This window comes from Orcinus orca, chromosome 15 (genome assembly GCF_937001465.1).
Source record: "Orcinus orca chromosome 15, mOrcOrc1.1, whole genome shotgun sequence".
NCBI lineage: Eukaryota > Metazoa > Chordata > Mammalia > Artiodactyla > Delphinidae > Orcinus > Orcinus orca.
The window spans coordinates 43,112,304-43,132,477 of NC_064573.1; the positions used below are offsets into that span (position 1 = coordinate 43,112,304).

The window sequence follows — 20,174 nt, forward strand, 5'->3', positions numbered from 1 at the left end:
TGTGTATATCACATTTTGTTAATCCTTTTATCAGTTGATGTATTCCTATCATTTAAAATCATCTAATGTCTTACCTATTAAACTGAAATATACATATAATTATTCATATTATCAGCTAATTTTTTCTCTGTAAATACTTTAATATCAGTATTCCGTATGTACAGTTTCTTTCAGACTTATTTAAACCCTTTGTAGATATTTTCTGTACTATGTTTTTCTACTTCTGTCATCACCTGCTTTTGTACTTAAGGTGTCATCTTGGATTTCTTCCTTGGTCTCTCCCCAACCCCACTTCCCAAACACTAGGGTCTTTGCTGAATTTTGTCACTGATTGCTATATAGTATTTCTAAAGTGCATTTTGTTCATGTTTAGAATACATTGTAATTTGGATACTTTTGGTTTTGACATTGATGACCTCATTTTATCCTGATCGGTCATTCTTTTTACTAAATCTGACTAAAAATGTATTTCTTTGTCAGTAGACAGAAAGTGACCTAGCTTATATTAGATGCTGGGATTTTTTTTTTGTTTTTGAAATATTAGAAAATATTCAGATTCTCTTCCTAAGATTGTTACAGTTAGTGTGTTTTCCCATGTCCTTTGTGGCTGATTCTACCTTTTCCTTTTTTTTTTTAATTTTATTTTCTTGCTCTTAGCTTTTTTGCCTCTATTTTTCCCCCTGGAAGTACTGGGTATTTAATGTAACTTATGGTTCTCTGTGGGTAAATCACCCTTTTAAGGTCTGTTTCCTGTTCATATAATGATGTATATAGAGCATATGTGCTTTTTAATGCAATCACCTATATTATGAAAATTAACTTTTGTTAACCTGATAGTAAATTAAAAATTTTAGCTACTTTCATGATAGCCATAGTTATAAACTTCTAGATCCGTTTTACCAACTGCTAGTTTCCTTTTTTGAAACTTCAGTCTTCATAATGTGTTGGGGGATGAGATATCTGCCTCTGTGTTTTTTGTTTTTTGGGGTTTTTTTTTTGCGGTATGCGGGCCTCTCACTGTTGTGGCCTTTCCCGTTGCGGAGCACAGGCTCTGGACGTGCAGGCTCAGCGGCCATGGGTCACGGGCCCAGCCGCTCCGCGGCATGTGGGATCCTCCTGGACCGGGGCACGAACCCGTGTCCCCTGCATTGGCAGGTGGACTCTCAACCACTGCGCCACCAGGGAAGCCCTGCCTCTGTTTTTAGAGGCATTTTCTTCTGCAAGTCCACACCATTGAATTATTTTGTGTATGTGATGAAGAAGTCTGCAGAGCAGCTAAGGTCCATATTTTATAAATGTCTTAAGTCTGAATCTTAGCTTTGATCAATATTAATTCAGGCCTGTATGTTTGATAGTGTGTTGTGGTTTTGAGCTAGTAACATCTTTACCACATATGAAATAGAAGAGTCATTTTCCTGCTGGACTGGTGCCAGAAGGGCTAAGCCTTTGACGAGCAGCTCAGAACTCCCAGTTAAATATAGAAGGGGGTACAACATATTTCCCTCTTTTCCTTTCCAGACTCCTAAAATGAGTGAAAGAAAAAACTTTTAATGAGTTATTAAACTATAAAGACAAAGAGATGGAAGTAGTTGAGCGATTTCAGCCCACTTCTGAGAGTCAAGAGGCAGGTGGAGCACAGACACGCCCTCCCTTAGCCCAGCACAGGGGGCTCAGACCCACGTGCTATCAAGGGGGATGGTGACAAGGATTGAGTTAGTCTGCTGGACAAAGCCCCCCTGCACATCTTAGCCCTTGAAAGACGAACTGAAGCACTAGACTAAACTAAGGGATTGTTTAAAAGTTTGATTGCAGAACAGTCAGATCCCTAGTTTCTTAAGTTGGCTTTTGCTGCCAGGTGATTACTCTGTTGTATGTTGTAGAAAATGAAAAGTTTCTCCTTGGAGAAACCAGCGCGGGTCCTGCCGGTGCTGATGCAGCCGAACTCTGGCACCTCAGAGCAGAGGCTTGAGTCGGGTTGCCTGTGGACCCCAAGCGCCCTCTGTCCTTTTCCTTGTCTGACTGTTTGAAGCCAGTCGTTTGGTGTGAATCCCCCCAACCCCTTCAACTGAGGCAGGGCATGAGTGGCCTCTTCACTAGAGAAGTAGCTTAGTCCCAGGGAGATGATGCCTGGTCTAATGTTGGGAAGTCTCCAGAGGAAGAGGCCAGTTCCTCACTTTATCACCTCCATGAAGCCCGCTTTCATTCATTCAACAAAGGGGAGACAGCAGGGGACAAGCCAGGTGAGGCCTCTTGTTCTTGTGAGGGAAGGAGGGCAGTAAATAATCATGTGGTATGTCAGGTGGTGCCCGGAGCTAAGAGTCGGGGCAGAGAGAGCAGTAGGGGCAGGGAGATGTGCTCTTTCCTTCAGAGTCTTTACGGAAGGCTCTCGGAGGAGGTGAGGTGGGAGCAGCCCTGAACAAAGGAGCAGCCCATGCTGACGTTCGGGGATGTGTGTTCCAGGCAGGGCAGGAGAGCGCATGGTGTGTTTGTGCAAAGTGGTCAGTGTTGCTGGAGAGACAAGTGAAGAAAGACGTGAGGCAGGAAATCATAGGTGGGATAGACCCAGGTAATGAAGAACCTGGGGGAGGGGCTTCCCTGGTGGCGCAGTGGTTGAGAGTCCTGCCTGCCGATGCAGGGGACACAGGCTCGTGTCCCGGTCCGGAGATCCCACGTGCCGTGGAGCGGCTGGGCCCGTGAGCCATGGCCGCTGAGCCTGCACGTCTGGACCCTGTGCCACAACAGTGAGAGGCCCGTGTACCGCAAAAAAAAAAAAAAAAAAAAGAACCTGGGGGAGGACTTGGATTGTCCCGCGGAAGGTGAGAAGGTGCTGGAGGCTTCTGAGTAGAGGAATGGCGTGATCTAATGGTCTTTGGAGAAGATGACGGTGCGGAGAGTAGACTGAGCGGGAGCTTCTGCTGCGGGCCAGGCAGCAGAAGATGCTGTCTCGGGCTACGGTGGTGTTGGAGGGAGGTGAGCAGTGGCTGGGTTTGGGCTACATTGGGTTTAGAAGTCAGATTATTTGCTGTTGAAGTGGACGTACGTTGTGAGCAACGGAGAATGGTCAACCAGGATGCAGGGTTTTTGTCTTGAAGGAGGGTGTTGCCGTTTTCTGAGCTATGGCACATAGAGCGCTGGCGAGGAGGGTTGGGGCTTCTGTTTCTGTTTCACTTTGGCTTAGGGATTTGCTTGTGCACATGCGTGTGCATGTGTGGTGTGTGTGCAGCCAAGAGTACTGTGCCACAACCTCACATACGTATGTGGAGGTTCCCCTCAGCTTTTTAGTGCCTTGCTCTCAACCGTGAATGGGCGGCGAAGGGTTCCCACAAAAGGAGACAAAACCAATCCAACAAAAGGGATTATAGAAAATATAGACAGTGGAGGGAACAGAGAACATTTTTTAAAAAAATGAACAGTAATAAAAACTCATAATCACTATCCACAGAGAGTGAAGGAAAGATAATGCATCTGTGAAATGAAACACCATAAAGGGCAATCAGAATAAGAAAGTTATCATAAAAGGAAATGTGATAAGTAAAACAAAACTTTCAATAGAATGGCTGGAAGATAAACTTAAGAAGATAACTCTTAAACTAGAACCAAAGCAGGAGAAATTAAGAAGTATCAATGCCTCACAGGGGTAACCACCTCCAAGGTGGTCCCCAAGGATCCTTGCCTCTTTGTATGGTCTCCTGCCACAATGAATAAGGGCTGACTTGTGTGGACAACCACACTGCAGAGTGACAGTGTGTGATTTTTGAAGCTAGGTCATAAAAGACATTGCCGCTTCTGCTTTGGTCTGTTGGATCACTTGCTCTTGGGGAAGCCAGCTGCCATGTCATGAGGACACTCAAGCAACCCTGTGGAGAAGAACTGACTTGCCAGCGTCACCTTGCTGGCTGTGTGACTGAGTCCTCTTGGAAGTGGATCTGCCAGCTGACGCCCAGACATCATGGAGCAGTGATCAGGGATATTTGCTGTGCTGTCAGAATTTCCTATCACAGGTGCTTTGAGCATAATAAATGACTGTGGTTTTATTAGCCACTAGTTTTGCTGTGATTTGTTACACATCAGTAGATAACAAATACACTTGCTAATCAGAGTTCTGAAAAAATATAGCAGGAAGAAAACGGGGTTGGGGTGGAGTAAAATGACCAAAGAAATAATATAAGAATATTTTCCAGAAGCAAAGACATGAGTCTTCAGATTAAAGGGGTCCACATGTACACATGAATAAAATATAGAGCTTTAAAGCATATTATTTTGAAACTTTAGAATGCAAATTAAAAAGGGAAGGTATCAAAAAGGTTCTGTAGGAAAAATTACCAGTGATTATGTATCAGAATCACATGAACCTTCTCAGCAGTGCTGATACCTAGAAGATTGTGGAACCACATGCCGTTAAAATTATAGGGGAAAGTAATTCTTCTTTTTTTTTCCCGGTACGCGGGCCTTTCACTGTTGTGGCCTCTCTCGTTGCGGAGCACAGGCTCTGGACACGCAGGCCCAGCGGCCATGGCTCACGGGCCCAGCCGCTCCGCGGCATGTGGGATCTTCCCGGACTGGGGCACGAACCTGCATTGGCAGGTGGACTCCCAACCACTGCGCCATCAGGGAAGCCCCGGAGAAAGTAATTCTTACGTAGAATTTTTTACCCAGTCAGAATATCAATCAAGTGTGAGGGTAGATTGATGGCATTTTCAGTCATTCATTGGCTAAAATGTATATATATGTATATGTATAATATCCGTGTGTGTATATATGTAGAGAGAGATATATATATATATATATATTTTTTTTCCTCCCGTGGATCCTGAGATAGGAAGCTGCTGAAGGATGTTCCTCAGCAAATTAAGAGAGCCAAGTAAAGGACACCGATGATGTAGGGAATGAAAGAGGAGGCCCAGGATGATAGTTGCACATGGTCAGACCAGTCAAGACTGGAGCAAGACGCGAGGGCCGTGGCAGCTGGAGTTGGGCTTGGGGGGCGGGTGGAGGAGGAATCGATAAATGGTTTGATGTGTTTCAATGATTGCATCAGTTATTAAAAAATACAGGGCATGCCTGCTGGGGCTTTTGTACAAAGTAATACTAGTTATATAGAAAAGTAAGAAAACAGAAGACAGTTATGAATCTCAGTTTGAGAAAGAACACAGAATCATAATTTACTCAACAGTCATATATATACAGTCATAATAATGCAAATACCGTTGACTTAACAAAAAATTATGACATAACTCTGTTGGGAGAATGGATGGAGGGGCAGTGAATGGGGGGGTATAAATCCTCAATGACCATGGTAAGAAATCAGTAGTGTCTAAAAAGTTAATGAGGCAAGGGAATATCAAAACTTTCATTACCTTGAAATGAGGAGATAAGTACCAGAATAAACTACTAGAGGTGTGTAAATGTATTGCTTTTGGAAGATGAAGGTGGGTTCGACATAAAACTTCTTATTTTTATTATAAGCCATTAAGTATTATGTCCACATTTAATGAAAACAGTTTTTTAAATCTTAAAGGAAAGTCATTTGTTCAAACTGGTGATGTACCAGTAATAATATTATAATTTAACTGCCTTTCCTTTTTATTCTCTCCATTTCATTGGTGAGGAAAAGCTGTAAAAAGTAAAGTGATTTCTATTACCTCAAGTTAGTGCAGGACCCAGGACTAAAAATTAGTTATTTTTCACTTTTGAGGGCTCACTCTGGTGATGACTGCATTGTGCATCTCATTCACTTCTTTCATAATCATTTTTTGTTTTATGTTTTGGAAATGATTTTGAGAAATATTGCCAAGGCATAGGTAAATTGCTCTTTAATTTTCTTTAGCTGTAGCATGAAACCTTTTATTGCCAATGCACCTTAATATAATTTTCCTCATAAGTAAAGGGAAGTGGTCATTATATAGGAAGTTGGGTTCTGTGTAATAAGTTCCCACTTTTTTTTGTCCCTTCAGATGCTCTTGGTCTTTATCATAAACAAGCATAATAAGAATAGAAACTGTTGTCTGGACACTTTATTTTCCCTAGTAATAAAGGAAAATGGTTATAATAAAGGAAATTGGGTTTTGTGTAATAAGTTCCAATTGTTTTTGTCTCTGAGAATGCCTTTGTCTCTATTACAAGCATTAGTAATGCAAAGTTAGCCCTCCCTGGCCTTGTTATGTAAGAGAAGGGTTACTGCTTCTTGAGTCACTTTGTTTCCTGCTTCTTTTAGTCTGGACACCATATGGAAAGCTTTGCTAAAAAATACAAGCTATATTATTTTCAGTGGCTTTATTTTTTTTCCTGGTCATAAATAATCTATATCCTGATACATTTGAAGTAAAACAGAAACATGAATTATATCATTATATAGAGTTGATGATCTACCAGTGGCCCTTAAAATAACAGTGTTTTCTTGTGTGTTACCAAAGTATAAAATTATGTAATAATTTAAATAGTATATTTGAAAATCCTGAAACATGTTTATTATTTTATCCGTTTGGTTTGTGTGCATTTATTATTAGTATTTGACCATGATTCAACAAGTTATAAAGGTATAGAAAAAAGTCATGGCGAAGCCTGAGTACATTTCTGTTTTTCTCTTTGTGAAGACTGGCACACAGCCTTTTAACCGTGCAATGCTCTTCAATGTGGGCTTCAAAGAGGCCATGAAAGACGGTGTCTGGGACTGTGTAATCTTCCACGATGTGGATCATCTACCTGAAAATGACCGAAACTATTACGGATGTGGAGAAATGCCACGTCACTTTGCAGCCAAGCTGGATAAATACATGTATATGTAAGTAATGTACACTCTTCTTTTGCAGCACACCTGCAAAATCATATCATTGAAATGGTAGCAGCGTTATGTGCCTGGATCTGAGAGGGCTCAAGAGCCTAGAGGGTATCTTTAACTCCAGCCCTTCCTCGCAGGGAGCCGGGGTGTAGGGTCGCTTGTGGTCCATCCAGTCGCTTCCTCACACACAGGTTTCAGCGTGGGGTGGTGGGAAATAGAGCCTGGTTTCTACGGTCAAGGAAATGTGGACCTAACTTCTGATTTTCACGCTTAGCAGTTAGAGGGCTTGGATTTGCATCTTAGGACTTGGATCTCTGAACATTGGTTTCCTTGTTCAGGGAGCACTAGAGCCCGTCCACGGGTTCTGCGAGATCCCAGGCGCTGGGCTGCCCCAGGTAGGAGCACAGCACAGGTTGGCTCCCCTCTCTTCCCTCTCCCAGGGTTGTTCCTGTGCAGTGAAGGCCCGCTCTTCTGCAGTATATTTTCTTCTTCCTAAGCTATGGATTCTTGACCTGCCTTTAATAAGAAGAAACATTTTTTCGTTCTCTGACTGGAGATGCCTTGAAATGATACTGTCATCGGAGCTGTGACAGTGACTTAAATTGACATTAAAGGTCTAATTTGGGAAAGAGATCACAGTTTTCATTGACTCATGGAAGTGGAGAGGAGAGAAAATAGCCTGGAGCAGGGGAGGTGTTGCCTTCATCACTGTTTTGCCTGCTGCCTCACCTGTCGAGTTAGAGAAGCAAAAAGTCTCCGTGATGAGACCAGGTGAATTAGCACTGAAACAGGAAGAGTGCCTTTTTTTTGTTTTTTGTCTTTTTTTAGACTGGTTGTTATCATTAGAAAACCTTTTCCTTATTACCATAGTATCTGAAAGCCAAGTCTGGCGTTACCTTGGGAAGGTCATCCAGGTTCAGGATCTGATTCTTAGCACTTCTAGAAACTCAATTTTAGTCAGCCCACTAGAGTCAAATTAAATTTAGCATAATTGATTTTTACTAAAAGATATCATAAATGTCATATAAACTAGGGATTCTAAATTAATTTTTTATTTGAAAATATTAATTTCTAATCAGTAAAATACTCATATCTACCTAGACTAATCCCAGGGTGCATAGGGTATCTTGGAAGTTGGAATAGAAATTAGAGAGAATGGCAGCAGAGCAGGGAACGGGCCGGACAGTGCATGGGCTGAAGTGTGATGAGGTGTCCCTGCCCACAGTGGTGCCCACGCCGTGAAGGCTGCTGACCAGAACGCTCAGGTCCCCAGAGCAGTGTCTCTCTCCCTTTGGACAGTGTCAGGTAAACACTACTAGATTTGTGTTTGTCAAGCTTCCGTTTTCTGTTCTTTATCTATTACGCCTTCATTTTATCTAATCTTTTTCTATTCTGGGTATAGTGCAGTTGATTGTTTCTGCTTTTAAGCAGAACACTAAATGGAATTAACGTGCTTGGCAATTTATACATGTCAGTGAACACACACACGCACTTATCCATCTTTACCTATCTACTGATTTCAGGTTTCTCCCAAACCCCTAGCCTGGGCAAGCATAATGCAACTGATGTGGGAAACACAGTGCTGCCATGAGCGCTTATTGGCCCTATTGGACCCCAACTGGTATCATAACTAGAATCTAACTTCCCCAGTGCAAGCCTCGTGAGGTACCCTGGGACACCGTGGTAGACTTTGGGGTCAGCATTGCTGTTACTGTCTTGGGGTGCCTTTGGCCCAGTGTGGGACCAGGATTGCTTTGTCCCGCAGCCTGGAGTTCTCTGTGGGAGCTGCCTCTCTCATCTTCTGTGGCCACACAAGGTCCCCGCTGGCACACAGCACTTCCTCCCTGCAGAGAGTGAATCCAGAGTCCTTCCAACAAAAAAGTGAAATCTGCCCCCTCTCTTCCTCTGAGGCAGCTTTGCTTTAGTCCTGGCCAGACTTCCCTCAGCGTGATTTTCAGAGGCTGCGTGTGGTCGTGTTTTCTCTGCTGTTCCTCCACATTGGCCTCGTCCATTCAGGGGCTCTGGCACGTGGCTCCCCAGTAGCACATTTAGGGCCACAGGAATTTATTCAGGACTGCAAGTCTAGGGATGCTGCCTCAACATCAGAAAACCTGTCTGTTTCTAAACAAACAACTTTGACAAATTCCATGGAGGATGAGTTAGAGAAAGGTAAGGAAAATAAAATCCAGATTTAAAAATATAGTCATTTCTCAGAGAAAGGCAAGTACTGTATGATCTCACTTATATGCAGAATCGAAAAAAAAAAACCCGAACTTGTAGATAAAGAGAACAGATTTTGGTTGCCAGAGGCAGGGGTTGGGGGTGGATGAAGGGGATCAACAGGTACAAAATTCTAGTTATAAGACAAGTCCTGGGATGTAATGTATAACGAGGTGACTCTAGGTAACAAATACTGTACTGTATACTTGAGAGTTGCTAAGAGAATAGCTCTTGAAAGCTCTCATCATGAGGAAAAAGTAGCTATGCATGGTGATGGATGTTAACCAGACATATTGTGGTAATCGTTTTGCAATATATACATATATCAAATCATTATGTTGTACACCTGAAACTAATACAGGGTCAGTTACATCTCAAAAAATTGTCATTCTTCTAACTATTAGTGCATTAAAAATAAATATATTTGTAAATATCCATGAATATTTTGGGAGTGTAGTCCAAATAGAGAAGATCATTACAGGAATACGCAGCTAGTTTTTTCAAAATTAAATGCTAGACTTGTTTTTACTAATTTATATTTATCCTAGTCTATATGATAAATAATGTATTTAATAAATTAATATCAATTAATTTAGGAAATTAGCTTAGTAACATCTAACATTGCCTTAGCAGCTATTGATCAAGTCTACTTTTGGTGTGAAAGTAGACCATTTTTGAACACTAGGTTTTGAGTCTTATAAAGTAACAATACTCAATATTAAATTTCAGGTACCACAAGTGTTTTGCATAACACAGTTAGATGTACTTGTTTCACTAGAGTGTAAAGATGTTTTGTTTCTTGATGTACTTTACTTTTCCCAGAATATGATTTAATCAACATAATTGTTTATATGGAAGTAGGGGTATATTTTGCAAAGCATGTAAAAGACTGAAAACTCGATTTCATATGGCAAACAGTTTTGATTTCATTTTTAGAATGCTATATTCTGCTTTCTTTTTTAGTCTTCCTTATAAAGAGTTTTTTGGCGGTGTAAGTGGACTGACAGTGGAACAGTTCAGAAAGATCAATGGTTTTCCTAATGCCTTCTGGGGATGGGGAGGAGAAGACGATGACCTTTGGAATAGGTATGTTGAGGTACAAATTGCTTAATAATGGAATTTCTATAAATTTCCTTTCTTTAAGTAAACTATACTTTTCTATTCCAGGAAAGAATTCTTTGGGGTGGAAAATTTTTGAGGTTCCTAAATCCTGCGTTGTGTTTCTCCCTTTTTTATTGAGAGTAGTACCCTTTTGAAATTACTGACAGCGTGTACATTAGAGCATTCTTTTGCATTTTAAATTGAACTCACGTAATCTATTTTTATGTTAGATTTTATTTCTTAATGTATTTTCATTTCTGTATGTTGTGTTGTAGGGTTCATTATGCTGGATATAATGTAACAAGACCAGAGGGGGACCTGGGAAAATACAAGTCTATTCCTCATCACCATCGAGGTGAAGTCCAGTTCTTAGGACGGTAAGTTTAATATCATCTTTAGATATCAAGGTTTCAAAATTATTTAATTATGAAAGATTTTTTAAAAATGCATTGCAAACAAAACAAAACAAAACAAAAAAACAAAAACAAAATAAATGCATTGCACTCCCCACAAAAAACTTCTGAAGGGGATTTTCTGTCGATATCATTTTTGTTTATAAAAGTAGAGCATTTTGTGCTTGTTTTGAAGAGATATACATATACATATACCTACATACACACACACACATATATGTATTCATGTAATATTAAAGAGCCCAGTTAATTATTTATGTAAAAATGTTTCCTTAACATAAAGCGTAATGCATTTTATTTCTTAAGGATATCTAATATGTAAGAGTGCAAAATAACTTATTTTCAGGTGGCATTTTAAGACTAGTAAAAATGTTAATTTAGAATAATGGTCTAGAAAGATTTTTAATTATGCGTAAGAACCAAAAATTGTAAAGAGCTTTAAGTGCTTTAACGATAAGAATGACCTTGAGCGTATTCCTCATCAATTTTTCTTTTCAAACATGTTTCTGTTACTTTTAATTTTTTTCTCTAATACTATAGGTATAAATTACTAAGATACTCAAAAGAGCGCCAGTACATCGATGGGTTGAACAATTTAGTATATACGCCAAAAATACTGGTTGATAGGTTGTATACAAATATATCTGTAAACCTCATGCCAGAGTTAGCTCCAATTGAAGACTATTAAAAGAAGTAGCTCTCATGGCAAGATAGACCACAATGCTGGATCGGGAACTTGGAGTGCACTCTTAATGGAGGTCAGTGAATGGATGTGTCACAATGCCCTGGGTGGTGAGAAGAGCCTGTGTTCTCAGTGTTTACTTGTGGGATTGTATACAGTCACCCTTCTTCCACCCACCCATCCTCTATCCTGAGACACACCCCATGGCGAGCACTGCAGAGACCAGATGCTGTTGCTTAAGTCTGGCAGTCAAGAGAGCTCCCTACAAAGAGAAAATTTTTATACTAAAATCTATAGTTTAATTCAAGAGAATGCTTTATTTCCATTTAAACATATTTTGTACATATGTGATATAAATTAATGTGTTCAAATTGTTGAGAAACAAGATGTGTTGGCAGTTTTGCATGTAATGGGTTATGCCTTTATGGGACTTTTATAAACATTTTTTTATTTGCATGGAATAAAACAATGTAAATTTATGTCACTAAACAAAGGTTAACCTTGTGTGAAATGAAGGAACTGTCAATAATTGACAGCCAACTAATATAGTACACTGTTATACTAGTTTTGAGCTTTATACCGTCAGCTTTTTGTGTGGATGAAGTCACAGCTTCCTTAGGGTTTTAAAGGGTAAGAAGAAGGGACTTAGCTTTTCTTCCTACGGAGGATTACCTCTTTTTTTCCCCTTGCTTGCAATCTCATCGGAGTTTGCTAAATCACAACCATATTGTTTGTGTATATTGCATGAGTATTACCAAGAAAATCTTAAAAGTTATGATGTGACATGATATAAAGGACCTCTTTATGTTAAACGTCTCTCATGTACCTCTGGTGTAAGTGTCAGGGATTTTGTGCCTCAAAAAATGTTCCCAAGGTTGCGTGTGGTTGTACACTGTATTTTTTTGAATTCATAGTGAGCAGCGCTTTTATTATTTCTAGTTCAGAAGAGCCAAAAAAAAAAATCTTCATTTAAAAAAAGCAAAACAGTTTTGTAAAAGATTGAGTTATGGAAAACCCAGTAGTACTTAAAATATACAAATGAATTATACTATTAGGTAAGAAATTAAATGTTCTATTTTTATGAAGATAAATGCTTAGTAGATAAAAACAAATTTTAAGTTTGATTATTAGACTCATAGGATTTCAAGTTTGGAAGGGATCCTTTTTAATGTTGGCCAGTTTCATTCAAACTACATGTATTTTTTTCACTTTTAAGATATCACATCTCTGGTGTTAATTTCCTCACAAAAGCATAAATTAATAGAATTATATTAAAATACATTATCAGTTATTTAAATGCATTGGTGTTAATAAGACACTTCTCTAAAAACAGGTTTCTCTGCCTGACATCACGTATATTACTTACTCTTAAATTTGGATGGCATTTTCATAGCGAAACCAAACAGTATCTTTACTTTGAAAATTATCAACTATGGTTAACCAAAGATTCTTTAAAATATCTTAAGATATTTTCACAAATTTAAAACAAAAAATTAAATATCTATAAAGTGAATCTTCAACAACATGAGGAACAATAGAAATGCATTATTCATCTAACACAGAAATATGGTTATTTATCTCTCAGGTTGTAAATTTAATTTTGAAGTTGTCATTTTCTATGGCAAATATTAGTAACACAAATGACCACAAACCAAATCATAAAATAACTGAAATTCTTACACTTTGAGAAAACTGCTAGCTCTCGGTTATGATACCAAGCAGAATTTTTCTGCATTTATTTCTTAGAAATATTTCCAAAATATTTGTTTTTCATTTCTTTGCTGGTAACTCAGAATAATGAAAAATCAAACCTTCTGCAAAGCAAGGTATTTGTTCTGAAATTGTGTATCTCTTCACTTTCTGTCTCTCATAGCCAATGTAATTTTTTAATTTGATGAAATGAAAGAAAGTAGGTTGGGAAAGTTAACATTTGTTGATCACTAACAAGATAGTAGGGGCATAGGAGCATAATTAACCCAATAATACTTAAATATTTTAGTCATGGGGGAAATTAGGGCTGTTTCTGAGTCTTATTAGGAAAACATTTTTCTCTTTAATATGGAGCTGCCCACATTTTGGTATCTTCTCGTTTTGATACACATTTTTATAGTTTCAAGAGAACTCCGTTCTACTAGTATTTGTCTTATTTTCTTGGATTAAGTCTAGTAGTAATTTTTGTTTTAGGAGTGGGCCATGAATGTTCCGCTATTTTCCGTTTTGAATACGGTGTGTCATCCTTTGAAAGCCATCTCAGTAGTTTGCTTTTTGTCTTTTGTTTGTTTTTATTTTCTTTTTAAGTGCAGACCTCAAATTGATTGTTGCCTGTAAATAGTAACTTATATGTTTGCATATAAGTGACATAGCTTTGCCCAGTTATCTTCATTGTATAAAAATAACTGTATTCCATAAAAATTAACAAATAGATTGCAAATGCAAACTATCTTTATAGTTTGGTTGATTTATTAGTGAACATGTATTGATTACCTACTCTATCAGTTGCAATGCTAGGTATGTCTACAGAAAAAATATTTCATTTCTAAACAAATCAAATCAACCAAGTTGAAACCTTTCTAAAATTATGAAAACATCCTCTGATAACTTATGTGTTGTATTTCTTAGTCTCAAAGTCAAGAAACTTATATATGTGGACATAGTTATGAGCTCCTTATGGCCCTACTGGGAAACTTATATAGTGCCTTTCAACTAGAGAAAGTAGTAATGATTAATGGGCCTGTTTGTAGAAAAGAAAAGGAAAAAGTGTACACATTTGCTGTAACATTATATCTCATTCACAGTGGAGATGGTCATTTAAGTCTTTGCCAAAACTGGGGTTTAATGAATATTTTTTTAAGTCTAATTATAAATTTCTGTTTGTATTTTGTGAAAAGGTGTGCAGTAAGAAAACCTTATTTGCAATATTATGTAAATACAAAAGTATGTATTAAAGCTTGCTTATTCTCCTTTCCCAGCCAAGATGTTGATATCCATTTTAAAACAAAATGGGAAAATATCCAATACAATATTCTTCTTCTTTTGGAAGCTCTGTACACGTGAAAGCAGACTTTGTGTCATTTTATTTGGCCTTTGCTTATCTCTGTTGTATTTCGTTGTGTACTTTTCAGACAAATACTTGTACTCTAGATTTATTATCTTTTATTTGCAAATATGCCAGTGAGAGAACTAAAATGGTCATAGTGTTTATCAGAAAAAGGAAGTGTACTTAAGATTATTTTATTTATTAAAATCTGAAAGGCTTCTATATAAATGCACTGAAATAAATGCTAGTAATTTCTTGTACTCTCATTTTTTTTCTTTTTTTTTTTTTGCTTCTCATGGAAATGTTTGTACTTTTTTATCATTGTCTTTTATGAAATATAATGTTCTAAAGACCTGGTGTGATGATGTAATTATTTTCTCTCGGGAACTTTTTTTGGATTATCTGGGGTTTTGTTGTGTGTGTGTTCCTGAATTCCAGGTGAATTGCTGGTGAATACCTTGGTTGCACTAGGATTACACCATGAGTATAAGGTGATCACATATGCCTTTGCAACAGTGTCTGTTAAATACATTTAGAGATCACCTCATAGCTTGGACCTCAGAGGAGACACCGTGACACTTAAATATTTTCATCAATGCAGTTAGTAATCTACTGTATCAAAATGAATATTTAAGAAGTCATTTTTAGCATAACTTTCTTCTCCCTGCACAACTTCAGTAAACTAAGCTGGTGTGTTGTGGGCAATTCCCTTCTTGTTTTTCAGGTATTAGGAGTCTGAATATCTTTAAGGCAAACAGTCAAATCTCAAAAATACCTCAAGACTAGATTTGCGTTTGGGACTAGATGGTGAGATTATGACTTTTATCAACTTTAATTATTTGTGTGATGAATTCTCAGTATTATTAATCTGTATGCGTAGTATGAGCTACCAGAATATTGTCCACTATATATCACAAATAAAGCCAATCATTAAGTCATAATCATGTAGTCATGCAAAGCCATAAAATGGAGTTCTCTTAGTCTGCCCCAGGTTCCTACCTATGGTATTAATGTATCTTCTGATGAATCATGCCAACTTAATTTAATGGTTTTATAATTTTTTTGTTGTCTTTATTTTTTTCTTTCAGTTTTATTGAGATATAATTGACATACAGCACTGTCTGAGTTTAAGGTGTACAGCATAATGATATGATTAAACACCCATCATTTCATAAAGATGCAAAAGAAAAAAAAAGTTTTTCCTTGTATGGATTTAAGGCTGTGGAGATATCCTGGACCAAAATTGTTTTACTTAGAAAAGGCGTTTATTAAGGAGTACTCTACTGCTATTGATTTAAGTGACTTCAGAAAAGATAGTGCTATATCACTCAAAATTATACTACAATTAAAAGAAAAATATATGGGTTGAAAAATAAAACGTGTATTTTTCTCAGCACATTCCTACAACATATTTTGGTGGGCCTGAATTCCATTGCTAATTTAATCTTCCCAACTCCATTAGTTGAAGTCTGTGCTCTGGAGGATCTCCAAGAAGCATCAGACATTACCTACCCTCAAGGAGTTTACTGTCCTCTGTGTGTAAAACTGAGAGTGGAAACACCTGAAAACCCACATCCTATCAAACGAGGTGCTCCTTTGTGCCCTCTGCAAACTCAGTTTTATATTTCACTCATGCAATATTAAAGAACCAACAGAGCATCTTGAAGGAGCAGATTTTCTCCACGTGCAGAATATTTCTTAGCTGGAAACACTACACTTCAGAAGGGTGGTTGAGATCAGTGCTTTTCTGCAACAGACCTTGAGTATTTGCAGTTAATTCTCAGTAGAACTGTGTGGAAGGTGGTAGTTATAAGCAAAGATTCTGGAGTCAGACTGATCTGAGTTTGAATTCACAGATTCCCTATTATTGGCTGTGAAATTACAGCAAAATTTTAAACTGTGGTCCTCAATTTCTTGGTCTCTCAATGGAGGACGATAGGAACTACCTGAGGATTGTTCAGATGATTAAAGCAGCTAATTCTAATAGAGCACTTAGCACAGTGCTGGACTCTTGAGCAGAAGCTTGGCTTATATTAAGTCAGTTTTCAGCTTTAGAGTGACAAGTTTTTCTTTCATGCCAATTGTCTTGTGTCATATTTTAAGAATGATACCACAAAATAAATGTTGTCACAAGGCACAGATACTGTGATGAAAGAGTTTGAGAGCAGATCCGAAAACACCTGCTTGATTTATCAAGGAGAAGGTGTTAATTTACCTCTGGGACATCATTTCCATCTGAGGTGGAATATTTTAAAGCATATTTAGTTAATTTCCAAGGATTCAACTTCTTTTACACAGTCCTTCCTCCCCTTCTTCCATTCCTTCACCTGCTCTTCTCCTTTCTTCTTCTACCACCACCATTGTTAGAATCAGGAAACATCATGGTGGCTGTTAGTTTCCCTGGAGTCTGAGTGAAATCCCATGAGTGCTTTCGTTCAGGCAGAACAGGGTCACTATGGGTAACCAGATTTGCCCCACATTATTCCATTATCCCTTGACCTTGTATAAATGTCATTTTGTATAGGATAATTATGCAGTCTTTCAGCCTGTCTAGCAGCTTCTGGCAGGCTGGTCTCTAGTCTCTCCAACCCCAATATTTTAGGGCATTTATTAAGCACCTGCTGTGTCTCAGGCACTGGGCTGTTCTGGTGGCATGAGAGTGACTTAAGACCCGATTCCTTCCCCCAAGGAGGCTACAGCCAAGTAAGGGAGATGCTCGCCAAGGGCTTCTCATGGAAGCCAACCTCACCTCTTTTCCTCTATCTTATAACCTACTTGGAAACCCAACAGAAAAAGGGGCAAAAGTCTCAGGCCACATAAACGAGGGGAGTTCCCAGAGTTCCACCCACAGTCTCAACACCACGGAGGAGATGGGGGTGGGGAGTGGGTGGGGCTATAGGGTTTGGCCACCACTGCTCCTGAGTGGGAAAGGCCCTGGCTATTCTTAGGGTGCCCTTCTGGAGAATAGACAGTATGGTTGAACGGTGCCTGCTGGTCTGCACCCTTCTAGGTTCTCAGGATGTGGAGAGCAGGCATTTCTTGAGGGGCTTTTTCTCTTTGGGTCAGTTATGGACATTTCTGGTTGCTGACCTCTCTAGCACCCAGGCTGGGATATCAAAGAGGCAAGAAAAGAACTCCCGGGACTCATGGCTGGGTTGTTCCTCGAGTCTCTGTGTCCTTGGGCAGTTGGTCTGCCTTACCTCACCTTTCGGAATCTTCTGGTAGGCTTCTGGTATTTGCATCTGCACAGAGGAAGTCCAGACCGGAAGGGTCTTGACTCCTGTCAAGGCCCCAACTTCCATGCAGGGCTCCGACCCGCCTGCAGTGTTGGCCCCAGGCAGGACCCCCATCCCATACTGCTACTCTGTAGGGAGGCCTGGAATAGCAGAGCGTCTCTGCCTTTCAAGACAATGAGGCAAAATCCACTCAGTAGGCTTTAGTTGTAGTTTTGAGTAAAGGAACCCTTTTTTCTTTTGGCCCTGGGCCTAGGCAGTGGCAACTTTTAAGAGTCTCACGCTATACCAACTGAGCTAGCCAAGCTCCCAATGGGCCATTTTAAATCGACTGATTTTATGGTAGACATTCTCGGTGACTGAGTTCTTGAAATCAGTCCAGGCATGCAGATCCTGAAACTGAATATTTGAACGAGGTAACTTCCGGGAGCTGGTAGTCTTAGTGTTTCCCAGCAAACTGGTCCAGTCCATGGTGCCATTTCTCACACGTCTATATGAGAGGGAAAACACCCTGGTAGAACCCCAGGGACTTTAAGGGCTCAGATGAGAACTATTTGCCTACCCGGATCCACCCTTTCCATTCATCCCTTTGGCAAATATTCACTGAGCACTGACTATGTGCTAGGGACTGTCCTCCACATACTTGGAAATATATTCCAGGGTATTTTCCAAATCACTCTCCTGAGGAAGGCTGTGTCCACTCAGCTCAGCGTGAGTCCTCATTTGGGCAGCTGCCAGGGCTTGTTCCAGCCCCAGTGTTCTCTCCCAAGCCCACCGTTGCATTCCTGCCGTATACGCAGTTTCCCAACCTTCAGCGTCCCGGGGAGTGACATTAGTGGCAGCGGGTGGGTGACTGCTGAGCCCCTGGGGAAGCTCCACATCTCAGTGTTTGTTTCAGCAGCTGCAGGTAACCCCTCTCTCCTTGCTGGCTGACAGTGATTCCGGAACAGACCTTCAGCATTTGCACTGATTGCCAAAGATGAATTACCATCTGCCTTGGCTTTAAATTAACTGGGGCAGTCCTAACCCACAGAGAATGGGAAGCTAGGAAAATGGAATTGATTCTGAGCTTATTTCCATTTTGAAAGGCAGGAAAAAGTCGTGGGGCTGAAGCAGGGACGGGAGTGTTGTGTTCTCTGAAATGAGAAGTAAAAGGAAGGAATGGTCATAAGACTGAGGGTTTGGGTGAGAAATAAAAGTTCTTAGAAGTGTCACCTTTGTGAACAAAATACAGGTTAAGGCATAAACACCCTAAATTTCCTTGTTTGGCAGGTGCTATCCAAATGTTTCAGGAGGCATTTTAATATTAGTGAGTTCTGTTCTCTGCCTGTATGTGTACACACAATGCTGACTTCCAAGGTATGAGATTGAAAACTGGCTTGATGACTTCAAGCTCACTGTGGCTAAAATTGAACTCACCCATCGCTGACTACAAATCTGCCCTCTGCCCGCATTCCCGAGCTCAGGGACTGGGTGGTCCGTTCAGTCTGCTGGCCAGGACCGATTGATGCCTAAAACTTCATTGACTCCTCTAATTCTCTCCCCATTCACAGCAAAGCTATCACCACTATTTTCTGATTTTTTGTTCTCAACAGCTCTATAGACATTGAGGAAGAGGGTGGGAAAGCAGCTGCTGGCATTCGGGAACTGGCCTCAAGTTTATTACAAGCTAGTTTGGGCCATCGTTGCTCTGTTGGATACAACAGTCTCACAGAACATCAAACAGTGTCGGTCTAAGACCATGACAAAGCAAGAAAAAAAAGAAATCGCTGAAACCCACAAAATCCCAAACCTCCCTTTTCACTAAAAGGAGTAACTATTTCTGCTTTACCAGTCACAGCTTTGTGTCTGCTCTGGTCTGCCTTCCCTACAGATGAACTGTTGAGATCTCAGTCATAAAATTGTCCCCACTTTCTGATGGCGTCCAGTCTAGAGAGTGGAGTCCCACTTTCTTGTTTTTTTTTTTTTTTTTTTGCGCCACTGTTGTGGCCTCTCCCGTTGCGGAGCACAGGCTCCGGACGCGCAGGCTCTGGACGTGCAGGCTCAGCGGCCATGGCTCACGGCCCCAGCCGCTCCGCGGCATGTGGGATCTTCCCGGACCGGGGCACGAACCCGTGTCCCCTGCATCCGCAGGTGGACTCTCAACCACTGCGCCACCAGGGAAGCCCGTCCCACTTTCTTAGACTCTCCCCCAAGCCACCCAAGCAAAGCCCAAACCCTGTGGTAGGGTCTAATACTGTCTTAGTGAGAGTGTTGTGTGTTCTCTCTTGCCGGGATGAGTAGTAAGTCCGACTGGTTCAGCTACACACATGTTCCTGGTGGATTTGGGCTGGAGAGTACTGACACGCTGTCTTCTCTCCATGTGTTGAATCTTGTTTTCATCACCGGCCTATAAAGCTACAACAACAACGTCATGGCTGTGTTTCCAGGTTCCAGGGTTCTTCCTCTCTGTCTCCTCTTTCTTGCTGCTATGAGATATTTCCTTCCCACCCACACCAGCACAATACGTGAGACTTTCTGTTGATCAAAAACGGGACATAGAATATGACATATTGACAACATCAACTCCTAACTATAACACACTCAGATGAACACTGATATCACTTCTGTGGTATTCTTACCAAAAACAGTAATTTCAGTCCAATCCTGAAAAAATGCTGGGTGAGTCCAGACTGAGGGTGGTTCTCCAAAATAACAGATATCAGTACTG

General features: G+C 40.1%; 1 protein-coding gene across 5 annotated transcripts in view; it reads left to right on the top strand.

Moving 5' to 3' along the window:
- B4GALT6 (beta-1,4-galactosyltransferase 6) overlaps positions 1-14,588 on the top strand; it is a 66,699-nt gene extending 52,111 nt beyond the window's left edge. For all 5 annotated transcript variants that reach the window (XM_049698150.1, XM_049698149.1, XM_049698152.1 and 2 more), the window contains 4 exons: positions 6,594-6,781; positions 9,962-10,084; positions 10,375-10,476; positions 11,053-14,588. In XM_049698150.1, the coding sequence (XP_049554107.1) occupies positions 6,594-6,781; positions 9,962-10,084; positions 10,375-10,476; positions 11,053-11,200 (561 nt within the window). In that variant the 3' untranslated portion in view covers positions 11,201-14,588. The remainder of the gene's footprint in view (positions 1-6,593; positions 6,782-9,961; positions 10,085-10,374; positions 10,477-11,052) is intronic.
- The last annotated feature ends 5,586 nt before the right edge of the window (positions 14,589-20,174 follow it).